Source organism: Oncorhynchus mykiss, chromosome 9 (genome assembly GCF_057628025.1).
Source record: "Oncorhynchus mykiss isolate SJ-2025 chromosome 9, ASM5762802v1, whole genome shotgun sequence".
In the NCBI taxonomy this organism is placed as follows: domain Eukaryota; kingdom Metazoa; phylum Chordata; class Actinopteri; order Salmoniformes; family Salmonidae; genus Oncorhynchus; species Oncorhynchus mykiss.
Genome location: NC_143030.1, coordinates 77008908 through 77031419, shown reverse-complemented (window position 1 = coordinate 77031419; position 22512 = coordinate 77008908). Strand labels below are relative to the sequence as shown.

General features: G+C 46.6%; 1 protein-coding gene across 3 annotated transcripts; it reads left to right on the top strand.

The window, feature by feature from the left end:
- Positions 1 to 174: 174 nt before the first annotated feature.
- On the top strand, positions 175 to 22512 carry LOC110531271 (nuclear transcription factor Y subunit alpha). Of its 3 annotated transcripts, none has more exons than XM_090185422.1 (10): positions 179 to 510; positions 5003 to 5129; positions 8537 to 8683; positions 8877 to 9053; positions 10097 to 10202; positions 10561 to 10715; positions 12037 to 12180; positions 12266 to 12295; positions 19325 to 19429; positions 21252 to 22512. In XM_090185422.1, exons 2-10 carry the CDS (start codon positions 5052 to 5054, stop codon positions 21315 to 21317), a joined length of 1008 nt encoding a protein of 335 aa, XP_090041548.1. In that variant the 5' UTR covers positions 179 to 510; positions 5003 to 5051; the 3' UTR covers positions 21318 to 22512. The 3 variants fall into 3 exon arrangements, with proteins under 3 accessions (XP_090041547.1, XP_090041548.1, XP_090041549.1); XM_090185423.1 differs by lacking the exon at positions 12266 to 12295 and adding an exon at positions 7977 to 8063 and having other exon boundaries at positions 12037 to 12210; XM_090185421.1 differs by lacking the exon at positions 12266 to 12295 and having other exon boundaries at positions 175 to 510; positions 12037 to 12210.

Here is a 22512-nt window from a genome sequence, read left to right as displayed (position 1 = left end):
GTCTAGCTAACATGGATAGACAGAATAACCGTTTTATTCAACCAAATAAGATTCTCATGCTAGACCAGATATAATTTGCTTAAAAATATCTGGCTATGCTTGCTTATCTCGTGGAAACAATGTGGCACTTCCGCAAACATTCTACAGCCTACATCTGCACACACTGCCATCTACTGGAGAGGAATATAAAAATAAATGTAAAAAAAAGTCTCTACTTGGTCGAAAATACCAGACCACAAACCATTATTTTCCTAAATGCATTGATATTGATGCATTTAAAAAAAAAAACTAATTTATGCAGTTGTAACGCTTGTTAGAGATAACATACTAAAATAAATACCGGGTGATAGATCGGCCATTTTCGTCTATCTTCGTCTAAAAGATCACATGAGTCTCTTCGGCATCGCTGTTGTTTTTCCATTTGCGCCATTTTGTTCGCTCACTTTGGTGATTGGGCTTTAGAACCCTGTACTGGAGCCAATCAGAAGGATACCGGACAGCGGAGACACGGTAAGAGAAGTCCGATTGAAGGCACGGATTGGTTTGTCATTGACCAACCAAATTACTAAACGCTACAAAATACAGGAATCGAATGTTTAAATTACGAACTCTTAATGATTTCAGTGTGATGTTAATAGAAACTAATTGCTTGCTAGTCAACTGGCGCGACCGAGATAAGAGTTGCACGATGAATGCAACGTTGCGTTTGAATGAAGCCAATAATTAATGGTTTCGTTTTTTTGTAAGCAAGCTAGTGATATACCCAAACATTCATGCATTTCCAACATGCCTCCGCTCTGTATGTGAGACTTTCTACAGACTACCGTAGTTGTTTTACTTGCTAGCTAGTAAACTATCCAGTTAGCCAACTAAGATCATATTTTTGGCCTTTTCTCAAGCTAACTAACGTTAGCGGTGTACAGTACCTAGCGACACGTTTTGCTAGCAACAGTATCAAACAAAGACTGAAGGTTTGGTAGGCTACAGTAATTGTTAGCTAGCTAGAACAAAGACGAGACAAAACTCGGCGCCACAATATGCCCTTCGACAAACGTGGCTATCTTTTGTATTGATTTGCTGCATGGTGTTTGTTGTATGCAGGCCATTCTGCATTCTATGGTCGGCAGATGGCGATGCTGAGTCGTTTCATTTTGCTGTCTAAACTCATTGTATTGCAGCCGGCAATACATTCGTATCTAAAACATTATCCATTCAGGCTGGATAAGCTTCGATTTCCTCCTTTTAATATGACAAAATATGCATGCTTTCCTTATGAAACACACTTTTCAACCACCTGTGGCTAAATGCTAATCCTGAATGTTTAGCCAGTCTGGTTGCAGCAGTATTTTTTCTCTCACCCCTAACCAAATGCTGCTAAATGATTTAATTACTCTGTACATCAACATGTAAACTGAGTAGTGCCCCACTACAGACAATTGTAGTGTTTAATGCAAGATGGACAGTCTCTCCTCAGAGATCGCATTGGTTTTGGGAAATTGCAAAAATATGACCTTTTCATTCAAGACAGTTTCAGGTGTTTTCTTGCTAGTTAGTAAACTATCCAGTAAGATCATATTTTGGCCTTTTCTCAAGCTAACTGTCGTTAGCGATGTACAGTACCTAGGGAAACGCTTTGCTCACAACAGTAGCAAACAAAGAGTGAAGGTTTCAGTTCATAATAAAACGTGTTTTAGTTACTTTTTCCTCAACGTCTTTCTCTAATTCATTTCTCCAAGGGTTTAGGAGAGGGAGGTTAAAGTTAAAAGAGACAGGATTCACACTAACCGCATGGAGTTCCTGGATTATTTCCAGCGACATCAAACTGTTTTTAGAGACTGACGACAGACAGGGCCTGGTAGTGCTCCAGTTCTCCCTGTCAGAATAAGCAACCAGAGGACTTGGAAAGCATATGGACTCCTGTAGAAATGGCACTTTGGTTATTGTGAGTAACCTAGTTTAGGTTCCTCTAACTCTAGTGAGTTTATACAAACTCATCTCCTACCATTCTAAAAGATTGGAGACTGTCAGAAAATGTGGTTGTAACTTTCATTATTTGATTGGTATTCCATTGGTTACCTCGAGGGAGTGGCCCACACTCATTTGAATGTGGTGCTTTTTAAATGTTAGAGGAATCACAAGTAAAAAAAAAACTTTCTTGTGAATGACCTCTTTACCGAGCGCAAAGTTGATTGCATGTTTCTCACTGAAACATGGCTGTCATCCGACTAGTGCTGCTCTTATTGAAGCCTCCCCCTGGACTACAGCTTTTCATACTCGATCGGAAAACAGGTATTAATGCTCTCCGCTGTAAGGACATTTCATTTGGCAACTTGGGGTATTTTGAGCATCATGCTATACTGACTATAACCCTGTATAGGACAACAAAGCGCTGTCCCACTTTCTTTACTGATTTCTCTGAATTATTGTATGTTGTCCTTGAGAACTATGATAAAAATCATTGTGTTGGGTGATTTTAATATTCATGTTGACAGACATAACTACAGTCATACTCTGGACCTGGTTATTACCAAGGGGCTTTCTACTGGACCTGGTTATTACCAAGGGGCTTTCTACTGGACCTGGTTATTACCAAGGGTCTTTCTACTGGACCTGGTTATTACCAAGGGTCTTTCTACTGGACCTGGTTATTACCAAGGGTCTTTCTACTGGACCTGGTTATTACCAAGGGGCTTTCTACTGGACCTGGTTATTACCAAGGGTCTTTCTACTGGACCTGGTTATTACCAAGGGGCTTTCTACTGGGCCCAGCCATAACCACAGTCATACTCTGGACCTGGTTATTACCAAGGGGCTTTCTACTGGACCTGGTTATTACCAAGGGGCTTTCTACTGGGCCCACCCATAACCACAGCCATACTCTGGACCTGGTTATTACCAAGGGGCTTTCTACTGGGCCCAGCCATAACCACAGCCATACTCTGGACCTGGTTATTACCAAGGGGCTTTCTACTGGGCCCTGCCATAACCACAGCCATACTCTGGACCTGGTTATTACCAAGGGGCTTTCTACTGGGCCCACCCATAACCACAGCCATACTCTGGACCTGGTTATTACCAAGGGGCTTTCTACTGGGCCCACCCATAACCACAGCCATACTCTGGACCTGGTTATTACCAAGGGGCTTTCTACTGGGCCCTGCCATAACCACAGCCATACTCTGGACCTGGTTATTACCAAGGGGCTTTCTACTGGGCCCTGCCATAACCACAGCCATACTCTGGACCTGGTTATTACCAAGGGTATTTCTATTGACATATCCTCTATTGTTGATGTTGCTTTATCTGATCAACACTGTATTTTTTACAAACTTTTTTACGTACCTGAACACATTATTAAGAAGCACTATCTGACCTCTGAAGTTGCTACAGATTTTATTATTGTGTCTGAACAATACACCATCACCTATTCTGCCTTCCTCTTGTGAGGATTTAGTTGATAACTTTTAATAACAAATGAAGGGAAACCACCGATGCCAGATCTCCAGTAAGGTTGAAAATGGCCACATCCAAACAGAGAGCCCCTTGTATTTGTTTCCTCACCTCATCCATTAAAGAGAGATTGTAGAGCGGAATTGGAGAAAGTCAAAGTTGCAGGTCCATTATGATATTCTGAGAGAGCAACTTGGCAGACATAACAAGGCAATTAGAAATGCCAGACGAGGTTACCCTGGCGTGATGTTTTGATGACCATGTAAATGCAAAACTACAACTCCCAGCCAGCTCTTGCACGTCATCTCTAGCGGACACCTTTGCAAACAGGTATTTTGTAAATTTAAAAACATGCACAAGACAGTTCACACAATTGTCCATTCTTTTTTTTTTTCGCCAATTTATTCATTACTACATGTAGCTAACATTATCCAGAGATTTTGTTTAACCTTTGCCTCCGTCCGTTCGGCAGTCTCGTCCAGATTATCATGGCATTTTTAGTTCTTTATGGCAGCCACTTTAGCATCTAATTTTTGGGGGGTAAATAGAGGCAAATATATTGATTAAAGTCACGTTGTGCTTAGATGGATTTACACGATTATAAAAACGGCACGCCAGGGTAAAGCCTACACGAAACAGCCCCTATTTTAAGTGTTTCTAAAATCCCCTATGGGGACAAATGAATGATGGGGGGGAAAAAACGATCGCAACCATTTCCCTGTTTGACCACTAGGTTTTTATGGGTATTATGACTCATACTGTGGTAGTCTATACACAACATCCGGGACTAACCCAAGATAGACCAGAGCCTGGAGTTTCCAATGGGAGCAAATGAAACATAGTGGGCAGAACAAGCAAGGAGGTGGGCAGAGCCAAGCACGAGCTAGCGAGATGTTTTTGGCATTTTCTAGCATTTTATGTGCATATTTCCATCAGAGAACGCCTACTCTGTGAAGTGCACGTGTGCAATAACTCAATTCACCCTTGCACTCCTTTTAAACAATCCTTTTTAAAAAAAAACAATTTTTAAACTTTGGTAAAGTCTACAAAATGTAGTCCACTTTTTGAAAACTGCATTGACATCAAAATATTTAATTGAGGAGAACATTTGCTAAATGTCAACCCAAGTCCATCTTCTCCCACTGCCGGCCACTGGGCTTCCCCTCATCCCCATATTTGGTAGTGAGTGGAAACGGCAACCGGAAGCACATTTTATATTTTCCGGTGAAATATCTGGCTCATTGTTCTATCTATTGCTAGCATGCTGTTGGAAAATGGTGTTTCATTGCCACTAATGTTAGCAATTACATGCTACCTGTTCCTATAGACTTCCAGTCGTTGAGCCAACAACTATCAAATTAAGCGAGTCTTGGCAGAAACATATATGACTAAATTTTAAAAAAAATGCAGCAGTGGGAACAATGAGGCCTCTGCTGCTAAATTAATATTGGGAAAACACTGTCATAGGCTATTATTGCTTTTGTGACCCTAACCTTGGTATTGACATCCCAACCTGCTTCACATTTTATTGACAAAACTCTGTACTTAACAGGAAGTGGCTATAACAGGAAGTGACAATAACAGGAAGTGACTAGCTGACCATGGAGTACACCACCGCCACCACCTCGACTGGGGAGCAGATAGTCGTGCAGACATCCAATGGACAGATACAACAACAGGTGGGTAACTATCTACTATGAGCTGCTGCTGGTTTGAATTAATTCATGTTCAAACATCTCAATCAGTTGGTCCTTAAAATCATATCTAGATTTTCTTTCAAATTTATGGGTGATTTAACAATATATATCTTGACCTCTAAATCAAATTTGTTGTACAATTTAAAAGGTCAAATACACTGCATTTCAAACAGTCCGCAATAATCTAATGAATTTGGAGCTGATGAAATGTACACCTAGGCTAAATATAAGCCTTCCACAACCATAACACCCACTAATAATGTAACAGTTTAACCAGATTTTTTTTTTGGCAATAATGACTGATCTGGCTTTCAAGTCGGTCTCTGAAAACTGCCTTTTTGTTCCAAATTTAACCAGAACCATGCTTAATGCATATTCACTAATAATTACCAACTTTGTGTAGCAGGCATTATAGAAAATTAACACAGGTCTCATAAACAATCTCTCAAGCATAAGCTCATGTGCTAGTGAGTAGCCAGCTAATCTTTATTCCGACTTGGATCTATTTGCTCGCTAACAAGGTAGAACAGTTTAATTCTTATGAACTCTTATGAACTCTTTTGAAGCACGCCTCTGTTTCATGCAGTGCTACTCCAGGAAGTGAGTAGGAAGTGACGTTGCAGGGTAGCTCTACTCCAGGAAGTGACGTTGCAGGGTAGCTCTACTCCAGGAAATGACGTTGTAGGGTAGCTCTGTGCTGCCCGCTCTCATTGAGTTACTCAAGTTGAAGGCTGACCAGGGTACTGCAGGCTGCCATTAGCAACTAAGTTATCCTTCAAACTTCTTCTGTGTGCGATTTATATATATATTTTACAATATATATTTTACAATTACATTATTTAATAAAATAATTGGTTCAAGTACACTATATATACGAAGGTATGTGGACACCCCTTCAAATTAGTGGATTCGGCTATTTCAGCAGCACCCATTCCTGACAGGTGTATAAAATCGAGGACACAGACATGCAATCTCCATAGACAAACATTGGCAGTAGAATGGCCTTACTGAAGAGCTCAGTAACTTTCAACGTGGCACCATCATAGGATGCAACACTCACTACCGAGTTTCAAACTGCTTCTAGAAGCAACGTCAGTACAACAACTGTTTGTCGGGAGTTTCATGAAGTGGGTTTCTGTGGCCGAGCAGCCGCACACAAGCCTAAGATCACCAGGCGCAGTGCCAAGCGTCAGCTGGAGTGGTGTAAAGCTCGCCGCCTTTGAACTCTGGAGCAGTGGAAACACATTCTCTGGAATGATGAATTACGCTTCACCATCTGGTCGTCCGATGGAAGTATCTGGGTTTGGTGAATGCCAGGAGAAATTTACCTGCCCGAATGCATAGTGCCAACTGTAAAGTTTGGTGGAGGAGGAATAATGGTCTGGGGCTGTTTTTTCATGGTTCGGTCTAGGCCCCTTAGTTCCAGTAAAGGGAAATGTAAACGCTACAATATACAATGACATTCTAGACAATTCTGTGCTTACAATTTGTGGCAACAGTTTGTGGAAGTCCATTTCCATTTCTGTGCACAAAGCAAAGTCCATACAGAAATGGTTTGTCGAGATCGGTGTGGAACAACCAACTCCATATAAATGCTCATGATTTTGGAATGAGATGTTCGGTCATACTTTTGGTCATGTAGTGTACACACCTCGAGTGTAATAGAAGCAATTATTGGTACTGTGATTGATTGTCTTCTAGAACTTTAATAAAAAAATGTATTCTAATATTGACCGCCATTTCCTGGTTGCTGAAATTCTAGTAGTTTGCCTAATTTCAGGTTATGTGACACAACAAGCATGTATAGTGTAGATTCATTGTACCATCTAAACTGCTGGGAAATATATTTTCAATAACCAAAAATATTGTATCTTTAGCTGTTTGTACCTGGTGGACAAAACCCGAAAGTAAAAGATGCAACAAAAAAAAAACTTTTTAAGAATGGGAAGCATAGAAATAGAACACACAGAACTGATCTACCACCTCATGACTTGCTTTCAATGAGAATGACAGATCTACAACTCACATTTCTATGTGAATTTGGTCGGGTCACCCAAAAATGTTATGCTAGATGCTAGATGTTATGCTAGATGCTAGATGTTATGCTAGATGTATAATGCTATATGTTACGCTAGATGCTAGATGTATAATGCTAGATGTTATGCTAGATGCTAAATGTTATGCTAGATGTTATGCTAGATGCTAGATGTTTTGCTAGATGCTAAATGTTATGCTAGATGCTAAATGTTATGCTAGATGTTATGCTAGATGCTAGATGTTTTGCTAGATGCTGAATGTTATGCTAGATGCTAGTTTTCTAAGGCTCTTTTTCATCTGTTTGACCAGAAATCAAAGCTTTTGCTTAGTCCTCATTTTTAGGATGGAAAGTGGTATAAAAAAAAATGAATATATGCCTTAATAAAAAACAAATATATATATTAGCTTTCATTTGACACCCAATTTGGTGAATTTCACTTGTTATTGCTCAACGGACATTTTACATGGAAATGCAATTATACTGCTTATATTATCAATCAATTGTTATCTCTCTGGGACGAGGTGTCTCTTGTTACACCTCTCTGGGACGAGGTGTCTCTTGTTACAACTCTCTGGGACTAGGTGTCTCTTGTTACACCTCTCTGGGACGAGGCGTCTCTTGTTACACCTCTCTGGGATGAGGCGTCTCTTGTTATGGAGAATCACTGATATCAACATCGCCTTGCTTCCCCAAATATATCTACTCGGTGATGTGATCAAGATGAGCGATTCTGCTCCTCGCCTTGCTCAAAGTGATCCAACGGTGTGCTTTGTATGCTGCCTTGTCTGCAGACTCAGGGCACAGTGACGGCAGTGCAGCTGCAGACGGAGGCGGCCGTAATGACGGCCTCTGGCCAGCAGGTGCAGACACTCCAGGTAGTGGTGTGACCGCCGGCCTGACTGTCACTCAGTGTCACAGTGTACTTGCATGACCCTCGTCCACCCACCCATCTCAGTGCCCTGAGCACCGCTAGCATGCTAATTAGGCTATCGCTGTTCTGAACTGCGTTGTAACTCCTTTTTTAATGGAGGTATCAACATTTTGGAAACAATAATTCGGGGCCATCTTGTTGTTCATCGTATTTGACTCTGTTTTCCTCGTAGTGTCAACTCAAAGAGCTGGCTCCATTCTGTGTGTGTATTTATCATTTTATTTCCTATAAGCAGCAATGCTTTGTCAGAAATGTCAATTCATACGCCTGAATGGCATGCATGTCATTCTATGGAACTCTGGCTGTGCCATGAAACGGTTACTTTATATCAAGCTATACATTGGATGATTTTTATTGACAATTTAAAAAACAAATTAAGCAATGAACTTAACCCCCCCCCCCCCCCCCCTCCCCACACAGGTCCAGGGTCAGCCCCTGATGGTGCAGGTGAGCGGAGGGCAGTTGATCACGTCGTCAGGGCAACCCATCATGGTGCAGGCTATGGGTGGGGGACAGGGACAGACCATCATGCAAGTGCCTGTGTCTGGAGGACAGGGACTACAACAGGTGAGGAATGGGATGAAGAAGAAAAAACATATAGAAATATATTTACTAGAACCCATTCAATGAGGATGCAGTCAAATTGCAGTGGTCTTAGTGGCTTTTCCCATTCTAGTAATCATATTTCTTCGAGCCAGATTCAGGAGTTGGAACGATATTGTGAACACAAAGCTATCATCTGATCATGTTTCACTGTCAGATCCAGCTGCAGGGTGGACAGCAGATCCAGCTGCAGAACGGTCAGACGATCCATCTAGGGGGACAGCAGATCCAGCTGCAGGGTGGACAGATGTTACAGCTCGGGGGACAGCAGGGTCAAACCCAACAGATCATCATCCAACAGCCACAACAAGCCATCACAGCCGGACAGAACCAGGTATACACACACACACACACACATGTACTGTGTGTTCCTGTATGTAGGGTCAGGAGTGGCCCCGTACTGTGAGTTCCTGTATGTAGGGTCAGGAGTGGCCCCGTACTGTGAGTTCCTGTATGTAGGGTCAGGAGTGGCCCTGTACTGTGTGTTCCTGTATGTAGGGTCAGGAGTGGCCCTGTACTGTGTGTTCCTGTATGTAGGGTCAGGAGTGGCCCTGTACTGTGTGTTCCTGTATGTAGGGTCAGGAGTGGCTCCGTACTGTGAGTTCCTGTATGTTGGGTCAGGAGTGGCTCTTTCTGTAATTCCTTTCCAATTGAGGCGTTATTTATAGGGATTCTTCTGGATTTTTGGCAACAAAGCCCACTATCTACTTCCCCAGAAGGAAGTTCGAGGTCGTTTTGTGAGCCAATGCTGACTAGCGTTACCCATAGACTTACAGTCATTATGCTAACGCTAGTTGGCAACTCCCTTCAAATTGCACGTGTAACAGTATAACTTTAGACCGTCCCCTCGCCCATACACGGGCGCGAACCAGGGACCCTCTGCACACATCAACAACAGTCACCCACGAAGCATCGTTACCCATCGCTCCACAAAAGCCGCGGCCCTTGCAGAGCAAGGGGAACTACTACTTCAAGGTCTCAGAGAAAGTGACGTCACCGATTGAAACGCTATTTAGCGCGCACCACCGCTAACTAAGCTAGCCGTTTCAAATCCGTTACACACGCAGATGTAAAAAATTGTCTCTCACGCTACAGAAACAGGAAACAGGAAACGGGTTCTTACTCCTATGAGCCGTTCCAGTTCGCACAAGCCAAGGCTCATGCTACGTACTTTACCAGTAGTCATATATGACCCAGTCCTGTGTGTTCCGGTGTGTTCCTACAGGGCCAGCAGATCCAGTTGCAGTAGTCCAGTAGTCATTATATGACCCAGTCCTGTGTGTTCCGGTGTGTTCCTACAGGGCCAGCAGATCCAGTTGCAGTAGTCCAGTAGTCATTATATGACCCAGTCCTGTGTGTTCCGGTGTGTTCCTACAGGGCCAGCAGATCCAGTTGCAGCAGGGCCAGCAGCTGGCTCAGACGGCTGACGGGCAGACCATCGTCTATCAACCGGTCAACGCAGACGGCACCGTCCTGCAACAGGGTTTGTTTACATTACATTACACACACACACACACACACACACACACACACACACACACACACACACACACACACACGCACACTTTATTTACTTTACACAATAATTTCGCTGCCCCTGTGATAACATCTGTAAATCTATGTACGCGACCATTACATTTGCACAGATACGAACGTGTGCAACACACACACACACACTCACACACTCACACACTTCCAGTAATATACGTTCTGTACATTCTCACAAGATGTTAGTTAAATGCCGTCACATACTGTACCTTCTGGTGCCGTGAGTGAAATGTCAATCTGATGACTATAGTAACGGTGATGGTGGTGGTGATAAGGAGGCTTTTTCTCCCCAGGAATGATCACCATCCCAGCAGGCAGTCTGACGGGGGCCCAGATGGTACAGACAGGGGGCGCCAACACCACCACTACCAACAGTGGACAGCAGGGCACCGTGACCGTCACCCTGCCGGTCTCAGGCAACATGATGAACACCGGTGGCATGGTCATGGTAAGGCCCCCCGCACCAGCAGATACACCCAGACATCCTGTTACCTAGATCACTGAGGGGGTTGGATCACCGGGTCTGTTATCTCCTGGTCGTTGCAGAGCCTGTAGTGTGTCATTACAGAGTCTGTAGTGTGTCGTTGCAGAGTCTGTAGTGTGTCGTTGCAGAGCCCGTAGTGTGTCGTTGCAGAGTCTCTAGTGTGTCGTTGCAGAGTCTGTAGTGTGTCGTTGCAGAGCCCGTAGTGTGTCGTTGCAGAGTCTGTAGTGTGTCATTGCAGAGCCTGTAGTGTGTCATTGCAGAGCCTGTAGTGTGTCGTTGCAGAGCCTGTAGTGTGTCATTTCCTGGTTATTACAGAGTCTGTAGTGTGTCATTTCCTGGTTATTACAGAGTCTGTGGTGTGCTATTTCCTGGTTATTACAGAGTCTGTAGTGTGCTATTTCCTGGTTATTACAGAGTCTGTAGTGTGTCATTTCCTGGTTATTACAGAGTCTGTAGTGTGTCATTTCCTGGTTATTACAGAGTCTGTAGTGTGTCATTTCCTGGTTATTACAGAGTCTGTAGTGTGTCATTTCCTGGTTATTACAGAGTCTGTAGTGTGCTATTTCCTGGTTATTACAGAGTCTGTAGTGTGCTATTTCCTGGTTATTACAGAGTCTGTAGTGTGCTATTTCCTGGTTATTACAGAGTATGTAGTGTGCTATTTCCTGGTTATTACAGAGTCTGTAGTGTGCTATTTCCTGGTTATTACAGAGTCTGTAGTGTGCTATTTCCTGGTTATTACAGAGTCTGTAGTGTGTCATTTCCTGGTTATTAGAGAGTCTGTAGTGTGTCATTTCCTGGTTATTACAGAGTCTGTAGTGTGTCATTTCCTGGTTATTACAGAGTCTGTAGTGTGCTATTTCCTGGTTATTACAGAGTCTGTAGTGTGCTATTTCCTGGTTATTACAGAGTCTGTAGTGTGCTCTTTCCTGGTTATTACAGAGTCTGTAGTGTGCTCTTTCCTGGTTATTACAGAGTCTGTAGTGTGTCATTTCCTGGTTATTAGAGAGTCTGTAGTGTGTCATTTCCTGGTTATTACAGAGTCTGTAGTGTGTCATTTCCTGGTTATTACAGAGTCTGTAGTGTGTCATTTCCTGGTTATTAGAGCCCAAACTGAATTCGCACACACATAATTCTTACCTAGACTCAGTAAGGTATTTGCCAGTGAATTAGATATTACACAATCTCTATGGTATGGGGGTGTTTTATTGGAAAGAATTGTCTCTTGTCAGGCACATGCCATGTGTGTGTTTGTCCCTCTAACTAGTTTGTCTCTCCCTGCTAGATGATGCCTAGTGGAGGTGCGGTGCCTGCTATGCAGCGTATCCCTCTACCCGGGGCTGAGATGTTAGAGGAGGAACCTCTGTACGTCAACGCTAAACAGTACCATCGCATCCTGAAGAGAAGACAGGCCCGCGCCAAGCTGGAGGCAGAGGGCAAGATCCCCAAGGAGAGGAGGGTGAGTAGCCTGGGTTAGTGTTAGTGTGTGACGACAGGCCCGCGCCAAGCTGGAGGCAGAGGGCAAGATCCCTAAAGAGAGGAGGGTGAGTAGCCTGGGTTAGTGTTAGTGTGTGAAGACAGGCCCGCGCCAAGCTGGAGGCAGAGGGCAAGATCCCCAAGGAGAGGAGGGTGAGTAGCCTGGGTTAGTGTGTGACGACAGGCCTGAGCCAAGCTGGAGGCTGAGGGCAAGATCCCCAAGGAGAGGAGGGTGAGTAGCCTGGGTTAGGGTTAGTGTGTGACGACAGGCCCGAGCCAAGCTGGAGGCAGAGGGCAAGATCCCCAAGGAGAGGAGGGTGAGTAGCCTGGGTTAGGGTTAGTGTGTGACGACAGGCCCGCGCCAAGCTGGAGGCAGAGGGCAAGATCCCTAAAGAGAGGAGGGTGAGTAGCCTGGGTTAGTGTTAGTGTGTGAAGACAGGCCCGCGCCAAGCTGGAGGCAGAGGGCAAGATCCCTAAAGAGAGGAGGGTGAGTAGCCTGGGTTAGTGTTAGTGTGTGAAGACAGGCCCGCGCCAAGCTGGAGGCAGAGGGCAAGATCCCCAAGGAGAGGAGGGTGAGTAGCCTGGGTTAGTGTGTGACGACAGGCCTGAGCCAAGCTGGAGGCTGAGGGCAAGATCCCCAAGGAGAGGAGGGTGAGTAGCCTGGGTTAGGCTTAGTGTGTGACGACAGGCCCGCGCCAAGCTGGAGGTAGAGGGCGAGATCCCTAAAGAGAGGAGGGTGAGTAGCCTTGGTTAGTGTTAGTGTGTGACGACAGGCCCGCGCCAAGCTGGAGGCTGAGGGCAAGATCCCCAAGGAGAGGAGGGTGAGTAGCCTGGGTTAGGGTTAGTGTGTGACGACAGGCCCGCGCCAAGCTGGAGGCAGAGGGCAAGATCCCTAAGGAGAGGAGGGTGAGTAGCCTTGGTTAGTGTTAGTGTGTGAAGACAGGCCCGCGCCAAGCTGGAGGCAGAGGGCAAGATCCCCAAGGAGAGGAGGGTGAGTAGCCTGGGTTAGTGTGTGACGACAGGCCTGAGCCAAGCTGGAGGCTGAGGGCAAGATCCCCAAGGAGAGGAGGGTGAGTAGCCTGGGTTAGGGTTAGTGTGTGACGACAGGCCCGCGCCAAGCTGGAGGTAGAGGGCGAGATCCCTAAAGAGAGGAGGGTGAGTAACCTTGGTTTGTGTTGGTGTGTGACGACAGGCCCGCGCCAAGCTGGAGGCTGAGGGCAAGATCCCCAAGGAGAGGAGGGTGAGTAGCCTGGGTTAGGGTTAGTGTGTGACGACAGGCCCGCGCCAAGCTGGAGGCAGAGGGCAAGATCCCCAAGGAGAGGAGGGTGAGTAGCCTTGGTTAGTGTTAGTGTGTGACGACAGGCCCGCGCCAAGCTGGAGGCTGAGGGCAAGATCCCCAAGGAGAGGAGGGTGAGTAGCCTGGGTTAGGGTTAGTGTGTGACGACAGGCCCGCGCCAAACTGGAGGCAGAGGGCAAGATCCCCAAGGAGAGGAGGGGGAGTAGCCTGGGTTAGGGTTAGTGTGTGACGACAGGCCCGCGCCAAGCTGGAGGCAGAGGGCAAGATCCCCAAGGAGAGGAGGGTGAGTAGCCTGGGTTAGTGTTAGTGTGTGACGACAGGCCCGCGCCAAGCTGGAGGCTGAGGGCAAGATCCCCAAGGAGAGGAGGGTGAGTAGCCTGGGTTAGGGTTAGTGTGTGACGACAGGCCCGCGCCAAGCTGGAGGCAGAGGGCAAGATCCCCAAGGAGAGGAGGGTGAGTAGCCTGGGTTAGGGTTAGTGTGTGACGACAGGCCCGCGCCAAGCTGGAGGCAGAGGGCAAGATCCCCAAGGAGAGGAGGGTGAGTAGCCTGGGTTAGTGTTAGTGTGTGACGACAGGCCCGCGCCAAGCTGGAGGCTGAGGGCAAGTTCCCCAAGGAGAGTAGGGTGAGTAGCCTGGGTTAGGGTTAGTGTGTGACGACAGGCCCGCGCCAAGCTGGAGGCAGAGGGCAAGATCCCCAAGGAGAGGAGGGTGAGTAGCTCGGGTTAGGGTTAGTGTGTGACGACAGGCCCGCGCCAAGCTGGAGGCTGAGGGCAAGATCCCCAAGGAGAGGAGGGTGAGTAGCCTTGGTTAGGGTTAGTGTGTGACGACAGGCCCGCGCCAAGCTGGAGGCAGAGGGCAAGATCCCCAAGGAGAGGAGGGTGAGTAGCCTGGGTTAGGGTTAGTGTGTGACGACAGGCCCGCGCCAAGCTGGAGGCAGAGGGCAAGATCCCCAAGGAGAGGAGGGTGAGGAGCCTTGGTTAGGGTTAGTGTGTGACAACAGGCCCGCGCCAAGCTGGAGTAAGAGGGCAAGATCCCCAAGGAGAGGAGGGTGAGTAGCCTGGGTTAGGGTTAGTGTGTGACGACAGGCCCGCGCCAAGCTGGAGGCAGAGGGCAAGATCCCCAAGGAGAGGAGGGTGAGTAGCCTGGGTTAGGGTTAGTGTGTGACGACAGGCCCGCGCCAAGCTGGAGGCAGAGGGCAAGATCCCCAAGGAGAGGAGGGTGAGTAGCCTTGGTTAGTGTTAGTGTGTGACGACAGGCCCGCGCCAAGCTGGAGGCTGAGGGCAAGATCCCCAAGGAGAGGAGGGTGAGTAGCCTGGGTTAGGGTTAGTGTGTGACGACAGGCCCGCGCCAAGCTGGAGGCAGAGGGCAAGATCCCCAAGGAGAGGAGGGTGAGTAGCCTTGGTTAGTGTTAGTGTGTGACGACAGGCCCGCGCCAAGCTGGAGGCTGAGGGCAAGATCCCCAAGGAGAGGAGGGTGAGTAGCCTGGGTTAGGGTTAGTGTGTGACGACAGGCCCGCGCCAAACTGGAGGCAGAGGGCAAGATCCCCAAGGAGAGGAGGGGGAGTAGCCTGGGTTAGGGTTAGTGTGTGACGACAGGCCCGCGCCAAGCTGGAGGCAGAGGGCAAGATCCCCAAGGAGAGGAGGGTGAGTAGCCTGGGTTAGTGTTAGTGTGTGACGACAGGCCCGCGCCAAGCTGGAGGCTGAGGGCAAGATCCCCAAGGAGAGGAGGGTGAGTAGCCTGGGTTAGGGTTAGTGTGTGACGACAGGCCCGCGCCAAGCTGGAGGCAGAGGGCAAGATCCCCAAGGAGAGGAGGGTGAGTAGCCTGGGTTAGGGTTAGTGTGTGACGACAGGCCCGCGCCAAGCTGGAGGCAGAGGGCAAGATCCCCAAGGAGAGGAGGGTGAGTAGCCTGGGTTAGTGTTAGTGTGTGACGACAGGCCCGCGCCAAGCTGGAGGCTGAGGGCAAGTTCCCCAAGGAGAGTAGGGTGAGTAGCCTGGGTTAGGGTTAGTGTGTGACGACAGGCCCGCGCCAAGCTGGAGGCAGAGGGCAAGATCCCCAAGGAGAGGAGGGTGAGTAGCTCGGGTTAGGGTTAGTGTGTGACGACAGGCCCGCGCCAAGCTGGAGGCTGAGGGCAAGATCCCCAAGGAGAGGAGGGTGAGTAGCCTTGGTTAGGGTTAGTGTGTGACGACAGGCCCGCGCCAAGCTGGAGGCAGAGGGCAAGATCCCCAAGGAGAGGAGGGTGAGTAGCCTGGGTTAGGGTTAGTGTGTGACGACAGGCCCGCGCCAAGCTGGAGGCAGAGGGCAAGATCCCCAAGGAGAGGAGGGTGAGGAGCCTTGGTTAGGGTTAGTGTGTGACAACAGGCCCGCGCCAAGCTGGAGTAAGAGGGCAAGATCCCCAAGGAGAGGAGGGTGAGTAGCCTGGGTTAGGGTTAGTGTGTGACGACAGGCCCGCGCCAAGCTGGAGGCAGAGGGCAAGATCCCCAAGGAGAGGAGGGTGAGTAGCCTGGGTTAGGGTTAGTGTGTGACGACAGGCCCGCGCCAAGCTGGAGGCAGAGGGCAAGATCCCCAAGGAGAGGAGGGTGAGTAGCCTGGGTTAGGGTTAGTGTGTGACGACAGGCCCGCGCCAAGCTGGAGGCAGAGGGCAAGATCCCCAAGGAGAGGAGGGTGAGTAGCTTTGGTTAGGGTTAGTGTGTGACGACAGGCCCGCGCCAAGCTGGAGGCAGAGGGCAAGATCCCCAAGGAGAGGAGGGTGAGTAGCTTTGGTTAGGGTAGGGCTTCAAATCTAATGTTATTTGTCACATGCGTCGTAAACAACAGACTAACAGTGAAATGCTTACTTAAGGTCCCTTCCCAACAACGAGGAGAGTGAGTACACAACAGGTGTAGACTAACAGTGAAATGCTTACTTAAGGTCCCTTCCCAACAATGAGGAGAGTGAGTATACAACAGGTGTAGACTAAGTGAAATGCTTACTTAAGGTCCCTTCCCAACAATGAGGAGAGAAAAAAGAAAATATACATCATTTAACACAAGGAATAAATACACAATGAGTAACAAGAACTTGGCTACAGTACCGGTCAAAAGTTTGGACACGCCTCCTCATTCAAGGGTTTAACTTTGGTTTAACAATAACTTGCACAGTGTACCAGGGAAAGGAGGTAATTGAGGTAGATATGTACATATAGGTAGGGTTAAAGTGCCTAGGCGACAGGATATATAATAAACAGTAGCAGCAGCGTATGTGATGAGTCCAGAGTTATTGCTAAAATGATCAATGCAGATAGTCCAGTTTGTTATTGATTAACTATTTAACTATTTATCCGTCTCATGGCTTGGGGGTAAAAGTTCAGGGTCCTGTTGGTTCCAGACTCGGTGCATCGGTACCTCTTGCATTGCGGCAGCAGAGAGAACGGTCTATGACTTGGGTGACTGCAGTATTTGACTTTATTTTTTTAGGGCCTTCCTCTGACACCGCCTGGTATATAGGTCCTGGATGGCAGGGAGCTCGGCCCCAATGATGTACTGGGCCGTACGCACTACCCTCTGTTGCTCCCTGCGGTCAGATGCCAAGCAGTTGCCGTACCAAGCAGTGATGCAGCCAGTCAAGATGCGTTCAATGGTGCAGTTGTAGACATTTTTGAGGATCTGAGGGTCCATGCCAAATCTTTTCAGCCTCCTGAGGGGGGGATAGGCGTTGTCGTGCCATCTTCGAGACTGTATATGTGGACCATGATAATTCCTTCTGATGACCTAAGGCAACGCCGACGAGGAAGAAAAGCGGGACTCCAAGCTAGGCTGAAAAGACGGGCTACACGGCCTCGTCTTCCTCATATTCTGATGGCCAATCACTGGAACTCTGAGCAAGGCTTCAAACGCAAAGGGACATCAGGGATGTCTTTATTTTTACTGAGGCGTGTCTTACGGACAACACACTCGACTCTGCTATTCAACCAGATGTCTTCTCCGTATTTCCAATGACTCGAACAGTGGCTTCTGGTAAGAGTCGGTCGGTCGGGGAATGTTTCCTCATAAACAGTTCCTAGCATACCGAAGATGAAAACATTGCGAGCTGCTGTTCACTCGTCCTGGAGTTTCTGATGCTAAAATGGCGACCCCACTATATGCAGAGTGTTTTTCTTTATTTTGACTATTTTCTACATTGTAAAATAATAGTGAAGATATCAATACTATGAAATAACACATATGGAGTCATGTAGTAACCAAAAAAGTGCTAAACAAATCAAAACATATTTGAGATTCTTCAAAGATTCTTTCAAAGAACCCTTTGCCTTGATGAAGGCTTTGCACAATCTGAAGAAATTTGACATGCCGCCCCAGGTCCTCCAAATACTATCCCAGCACCATCGAGAGTGTCCTGGTTGCATCATGGCCCGGTAAGGGAATTGCTCCATCCACTACCGCAAGGCCCTCCAGAGGGTGGTAAAGACGGCCCAATACATCACTGGGACCGTGCTTCCACCCATCCAGGACATCTACTCAAAACGGTTCATAATAAATTAGTTAGATGTAAAATTGCGAGGCTAAGCTCTCCTTGGCAAAAACATCAAAGTTAATGACAGATTTATTGAGTGAGTTATTTTAGATAAATTCTGACTTTTGAGGAAGTGTATACTGGCTACAGCTTCTCAAAACAGTACTATTGCTTTTTCAAGCGAAGGTCTTTTACGGGAGTATGCGAGCACGCTCATTCAGTTCGGCTAGCCGAGTTTGGCAAGGCACCAGCCAACTGAAGGATGATGAAGCCTTAAACACTCACCACTGAGGGGCCCCCGTGTTGCGGGTCAGCATGGCGGATGTGTTGTTACCTATCCTCACCACCTGGGGGCAGCCTGTCAGGAAGTCCAGGTTCCAGTTGCATAGGGAGGTGTTCATTCCCAGGGTCCTGAGCTTAGTGATGAGCTTGGAGGGCACTATGTTGTTGAACGCTGAGCTATAGTCAATGAACAGCTTTTCTCATGTAGATGTTTCTCTTGTCCAGGTGGGAGAGGGCAGTGTGAAGTGCAATAGAGATTGCATCATCTGTGGTCTGGCGGTATGCGAATTGGATTGGACCCAGGATTTCTGGGATGATGGTGTTGATGTGAGCCCTGTCCAGCCTTTCAAAGCATTTCATAGCTAGAGTTGAGTGCTACGGGGCGATAATCATTTAGACAGGTTACCTTGACGTTCTTGGGCACAGGGACTATGGAGGTCTGCTTGAAACATGTAGTTCTTACAGACTGGGTCAGGGAGAGGTTGAAAATGTCTGAAGACATTTGCCAGCTGATCAGGGCATGCTCTTAAGTATGCGTCCTGGTAATTTGTCTGGCTCCGCGGCATTTTGAATGTATTTTTTTATTTTGTGAACACATTTTTATTTCGTATTTCCTTGTGAATGTTAACCTGTTTTAAAGGTCTTACTCACATCGGCTATGGGGAGTGAGATCAGACAGTCGTCCAGAACAACTAGGGCTCTCATGCACAGTTCAGTGTTGCTTGCCTCGAAGCAAGAAGGAATTTAGCTGGTCTGGTAGGCTCGCGTCACTGGGCAGCTTGCGGCAGTGTTTCTCTTTGTTATCTGTGATAGTTGCGAGCGTCAGCTGACGTAGTAGAGTATGACAGCGCCAAGCTAGAGGCTGAGAGAAAGACCCCCCAAAGAGAAGAGGATGAGTCAGAATGGTCTCACGCTTTTCTGAAGGGGTGTCACTATGGAGTATGGGAATTGATTATGTTCTTCTGATGCTGGACTGAAAAAAAACAGTGTTGTTAATGACTAACATTTGTCTGTCTCTGTTTTGCAGAAATACCTGCACGAGTCCCGTCACCGTCACGCCATGCAGCGCAAGAGGGGAGACGGAGGACGCTTCTTCTCTCCCAAGGAGAGGGAGGAGATGGCCCTGGCCCTGGTAAGAGAGCTGGTGAAGGGGAACCACAACCAGACATTCAGGAGGGGACGAGTTGAGGTTCTACTGGCTGCTTCCTCACTATAACCGCCATTATACAATTTAAAGAATCCTTACTAGTGCCAGTCTTTTCAGGTTTTATAAAAATACACATAGATGATAATGATAATAATAATAATAATAATAATAGCTTTTAGAATGGGAAATGCTGTAATGTACAGTGCATTCGGAAAGTATTCAGACCCATTGACCCACATTTTGTTACATTACAGCCTTATTCTAAAATGTATTAATTAGTTTTTTCCCCTCTCATCAATCTACACGCAATACATTTTTGCAAATTAAAAATAAATCATAATAATTAAATATCACATTTATGTAAGTATTCAGACCTTTTACGCAGTACTTTGTTGAAGCAACAATTACAGCCTAGAGTCTTCTTGGGTATGACGCTACAAGCTTGGCACACCTGTATTTGGGGAGTTTCTCCCATCCTTCTCTGCAGAGCCTCTCAAGCTCTGTCAGGTTTTATGAGGAGCGTTGCTGCACAGCTATTTTCAGGTCTCTCCAGAGATGTTAGATCGGGTTTAGGTCCGGGCTCTGGCTGGGCCACTCAAGGACATTCAGAGACTTGTCTCAAAACCACTCCTGCGTTGTCTTGGATGTGTGCTTAGGGTCGTTGTCCTTTTGAAAGGTGAACCTTTGCCCCAGTCTGAGGTCCTGAGTGCTCTGGAGCAGGTTTTCATCAATGATCTCTCTGTACTTTTCTCAGTTCATCTTTCCCTCAATCCTGACTCGTCTATCAGTTCCTGCCGCTGAAAAACCTCCCCACAACATGATGCTGCCACCACCATGCTTCACCGTAGGGATGGTGCCAGGTTTCCTCCAGATGTGACGCTTGGCAGTCAGGCCAAAGAATTCAATCTTGGCTTCATCAGACCAGAGAATCTTGTTTCTCATGGTCTGAGAGTCTTTAGGTGCCTATTGAAAATATGCCTTTTTTTACTGAGGAGTGGCTTTCGTCTGGCCACTCTACCATAAAGGCCTGATTGGTGTAGTGCTGCAGAGATGGTTGTCCTTCTGGAAGGTTCTCCATCTCCACAGAGGAACCCTGGAGCTCTGTCAGAGTGACCATCGGGTTTTTGGTCACCTCCCTGACCAAGGCCCTTCTCCCCCGATTGCTCAGTTTGGCCGGGTGGCCAGCTATAGGAAGAGTCTTGGCAGTTCCAAACTTCTTCCAATTAAGAGCGATGGAGGCCACTGTGTTCTTGGGGACCTTCAATGCTGCAGATATTTTTTGGTACCCTTCCCCAGATCTGTGCCTCGACACAATCCAGTCTCGGAGCTCAACGGACAATTCCTCCGACTTCATGACTTGGTATTTGTACTGACATACACTGTCAACTGTTTGACCTTATAGGTGTGTGCCTTTCCAAATCATGTCCAATCAATTGAATTTACCACAGGTGGACTTGAGAAACAGCTCAAGGATGATCAATGGAAACAGGATGCACCTGAATTCAATTTTGAGTCTCATAGCAAAGGGTCTGAATACTTATGTAGCTAAGGTATTTGTTTTTTTTTATTTTTAATACATTTGCTAAAATCTCTAAAAGCCTGTTTTCGCTTTGTCATTATGGGGTATTGTGTGTAGGTTCATTGCTATTTAATCCATTTTAGAACAAGGCTGTAACGTAACAAAATGTGAGGGAAAAAGTCAAGGGGTCTGAATACTTTCTGTACATGATGTTATAGAATGTACATGATACATGTTTAGGTTGACTGGTACCTTCATCCTTCCTCTCTCTCGCCTTCTCTTCCTCAGCAACAGGCAGAGCTGGCCGCCCAGGCAGGAGAAGACGATGTAGCACAGATGGTCCGAGTTTCTTAGCACCTACAACCCCCGACCACCCCTCCGTCAGCCAGTCGAGGCCCTCTGAGCCCCCCCCCCCCCCACCCAGCTAGACAGCACCCAGCTACACCTCTCATCTCCTAAGAATAATAATAATTGGATTGGATTGATAGAGCACTTCTCCAGACACTCAAAGTTCTTTACAATGTAAGGAGGAAACTCATCCAAGAACTACAAATATGTAGCTCCTATCCGGATAATGCCATGGCAGACATAAACCTGTATTCTCCCACCACCTCTTGCCCCTATACTCAACAATATGATATCCCTATGACTGGTGTCCTCCATGATGGCTCACTATGAGTTAACTTTAACCCTTGACCTCCCAACTCCATGGTCTTCCAGGCCTGGCTCTGTGACTGACCGCAGTGCCTGAGGTATTCAGTAAGATGTGAAAGTTAAGATTTACTGGGACTGTAGCGCTCTGTCCTGGAAACTAAGACAACGATGAGATGTTTCACCTGCATAATACCACCGGTCAATGATTTCATGTTTGCTGACGAAGTCATAACTGACGGTAGTTAGTTGCAGAATACATTTTGTTTGGTCGTAAAAGCAGCTAATTTTTGTTGTTGTCGGTGTGTTTCACAAATGCAAAAAAAAAACTGTTTACAAATTCAGCTGTAAAAGAGTCAAAATGATGGAACACTTTATTGTTGCCCTGTATGTGTATTTTGTTGAAACATGCAACACCATAGAAGCCCAGCCTTGGTCCATAAGGATTGTCAAATATTGTCTCCAAAATGGATATTAGTTAGAACGTTTTTTTTGTAAGCACTTCTCAGCAGGGTCCAATTTCAAAATGTTCTCATAGAGGAACATTTTAATTTCAGTTTACTTCCTGAATTGAAATGGAAGTGACCCCTTAGTCTTGCATTTCAGATGTGATTGCAATATCCAGCCCCCAGTTATTGTCTGTACAGGGAATGTGTATTTTATAGGCCTTTTTTTTTAATAGACACATTGATGTTGACACGACGTCTGAGTGACCCGTGTACTTTGTCTGATTTACTTTAGGGCGTCTTTTTTTTTTTTTTTTTTGAAGAGTACGTTTTCTATTCTTCTGAAGCAGTCCTCCAAAACATTATTTTTTTTTGTTTTTTTTGTGTGGTTGACGCCATTGTTTCAAAGAGCTCATCTGTTCATTAAATTCTATTACGTTGACTTGAAGTCA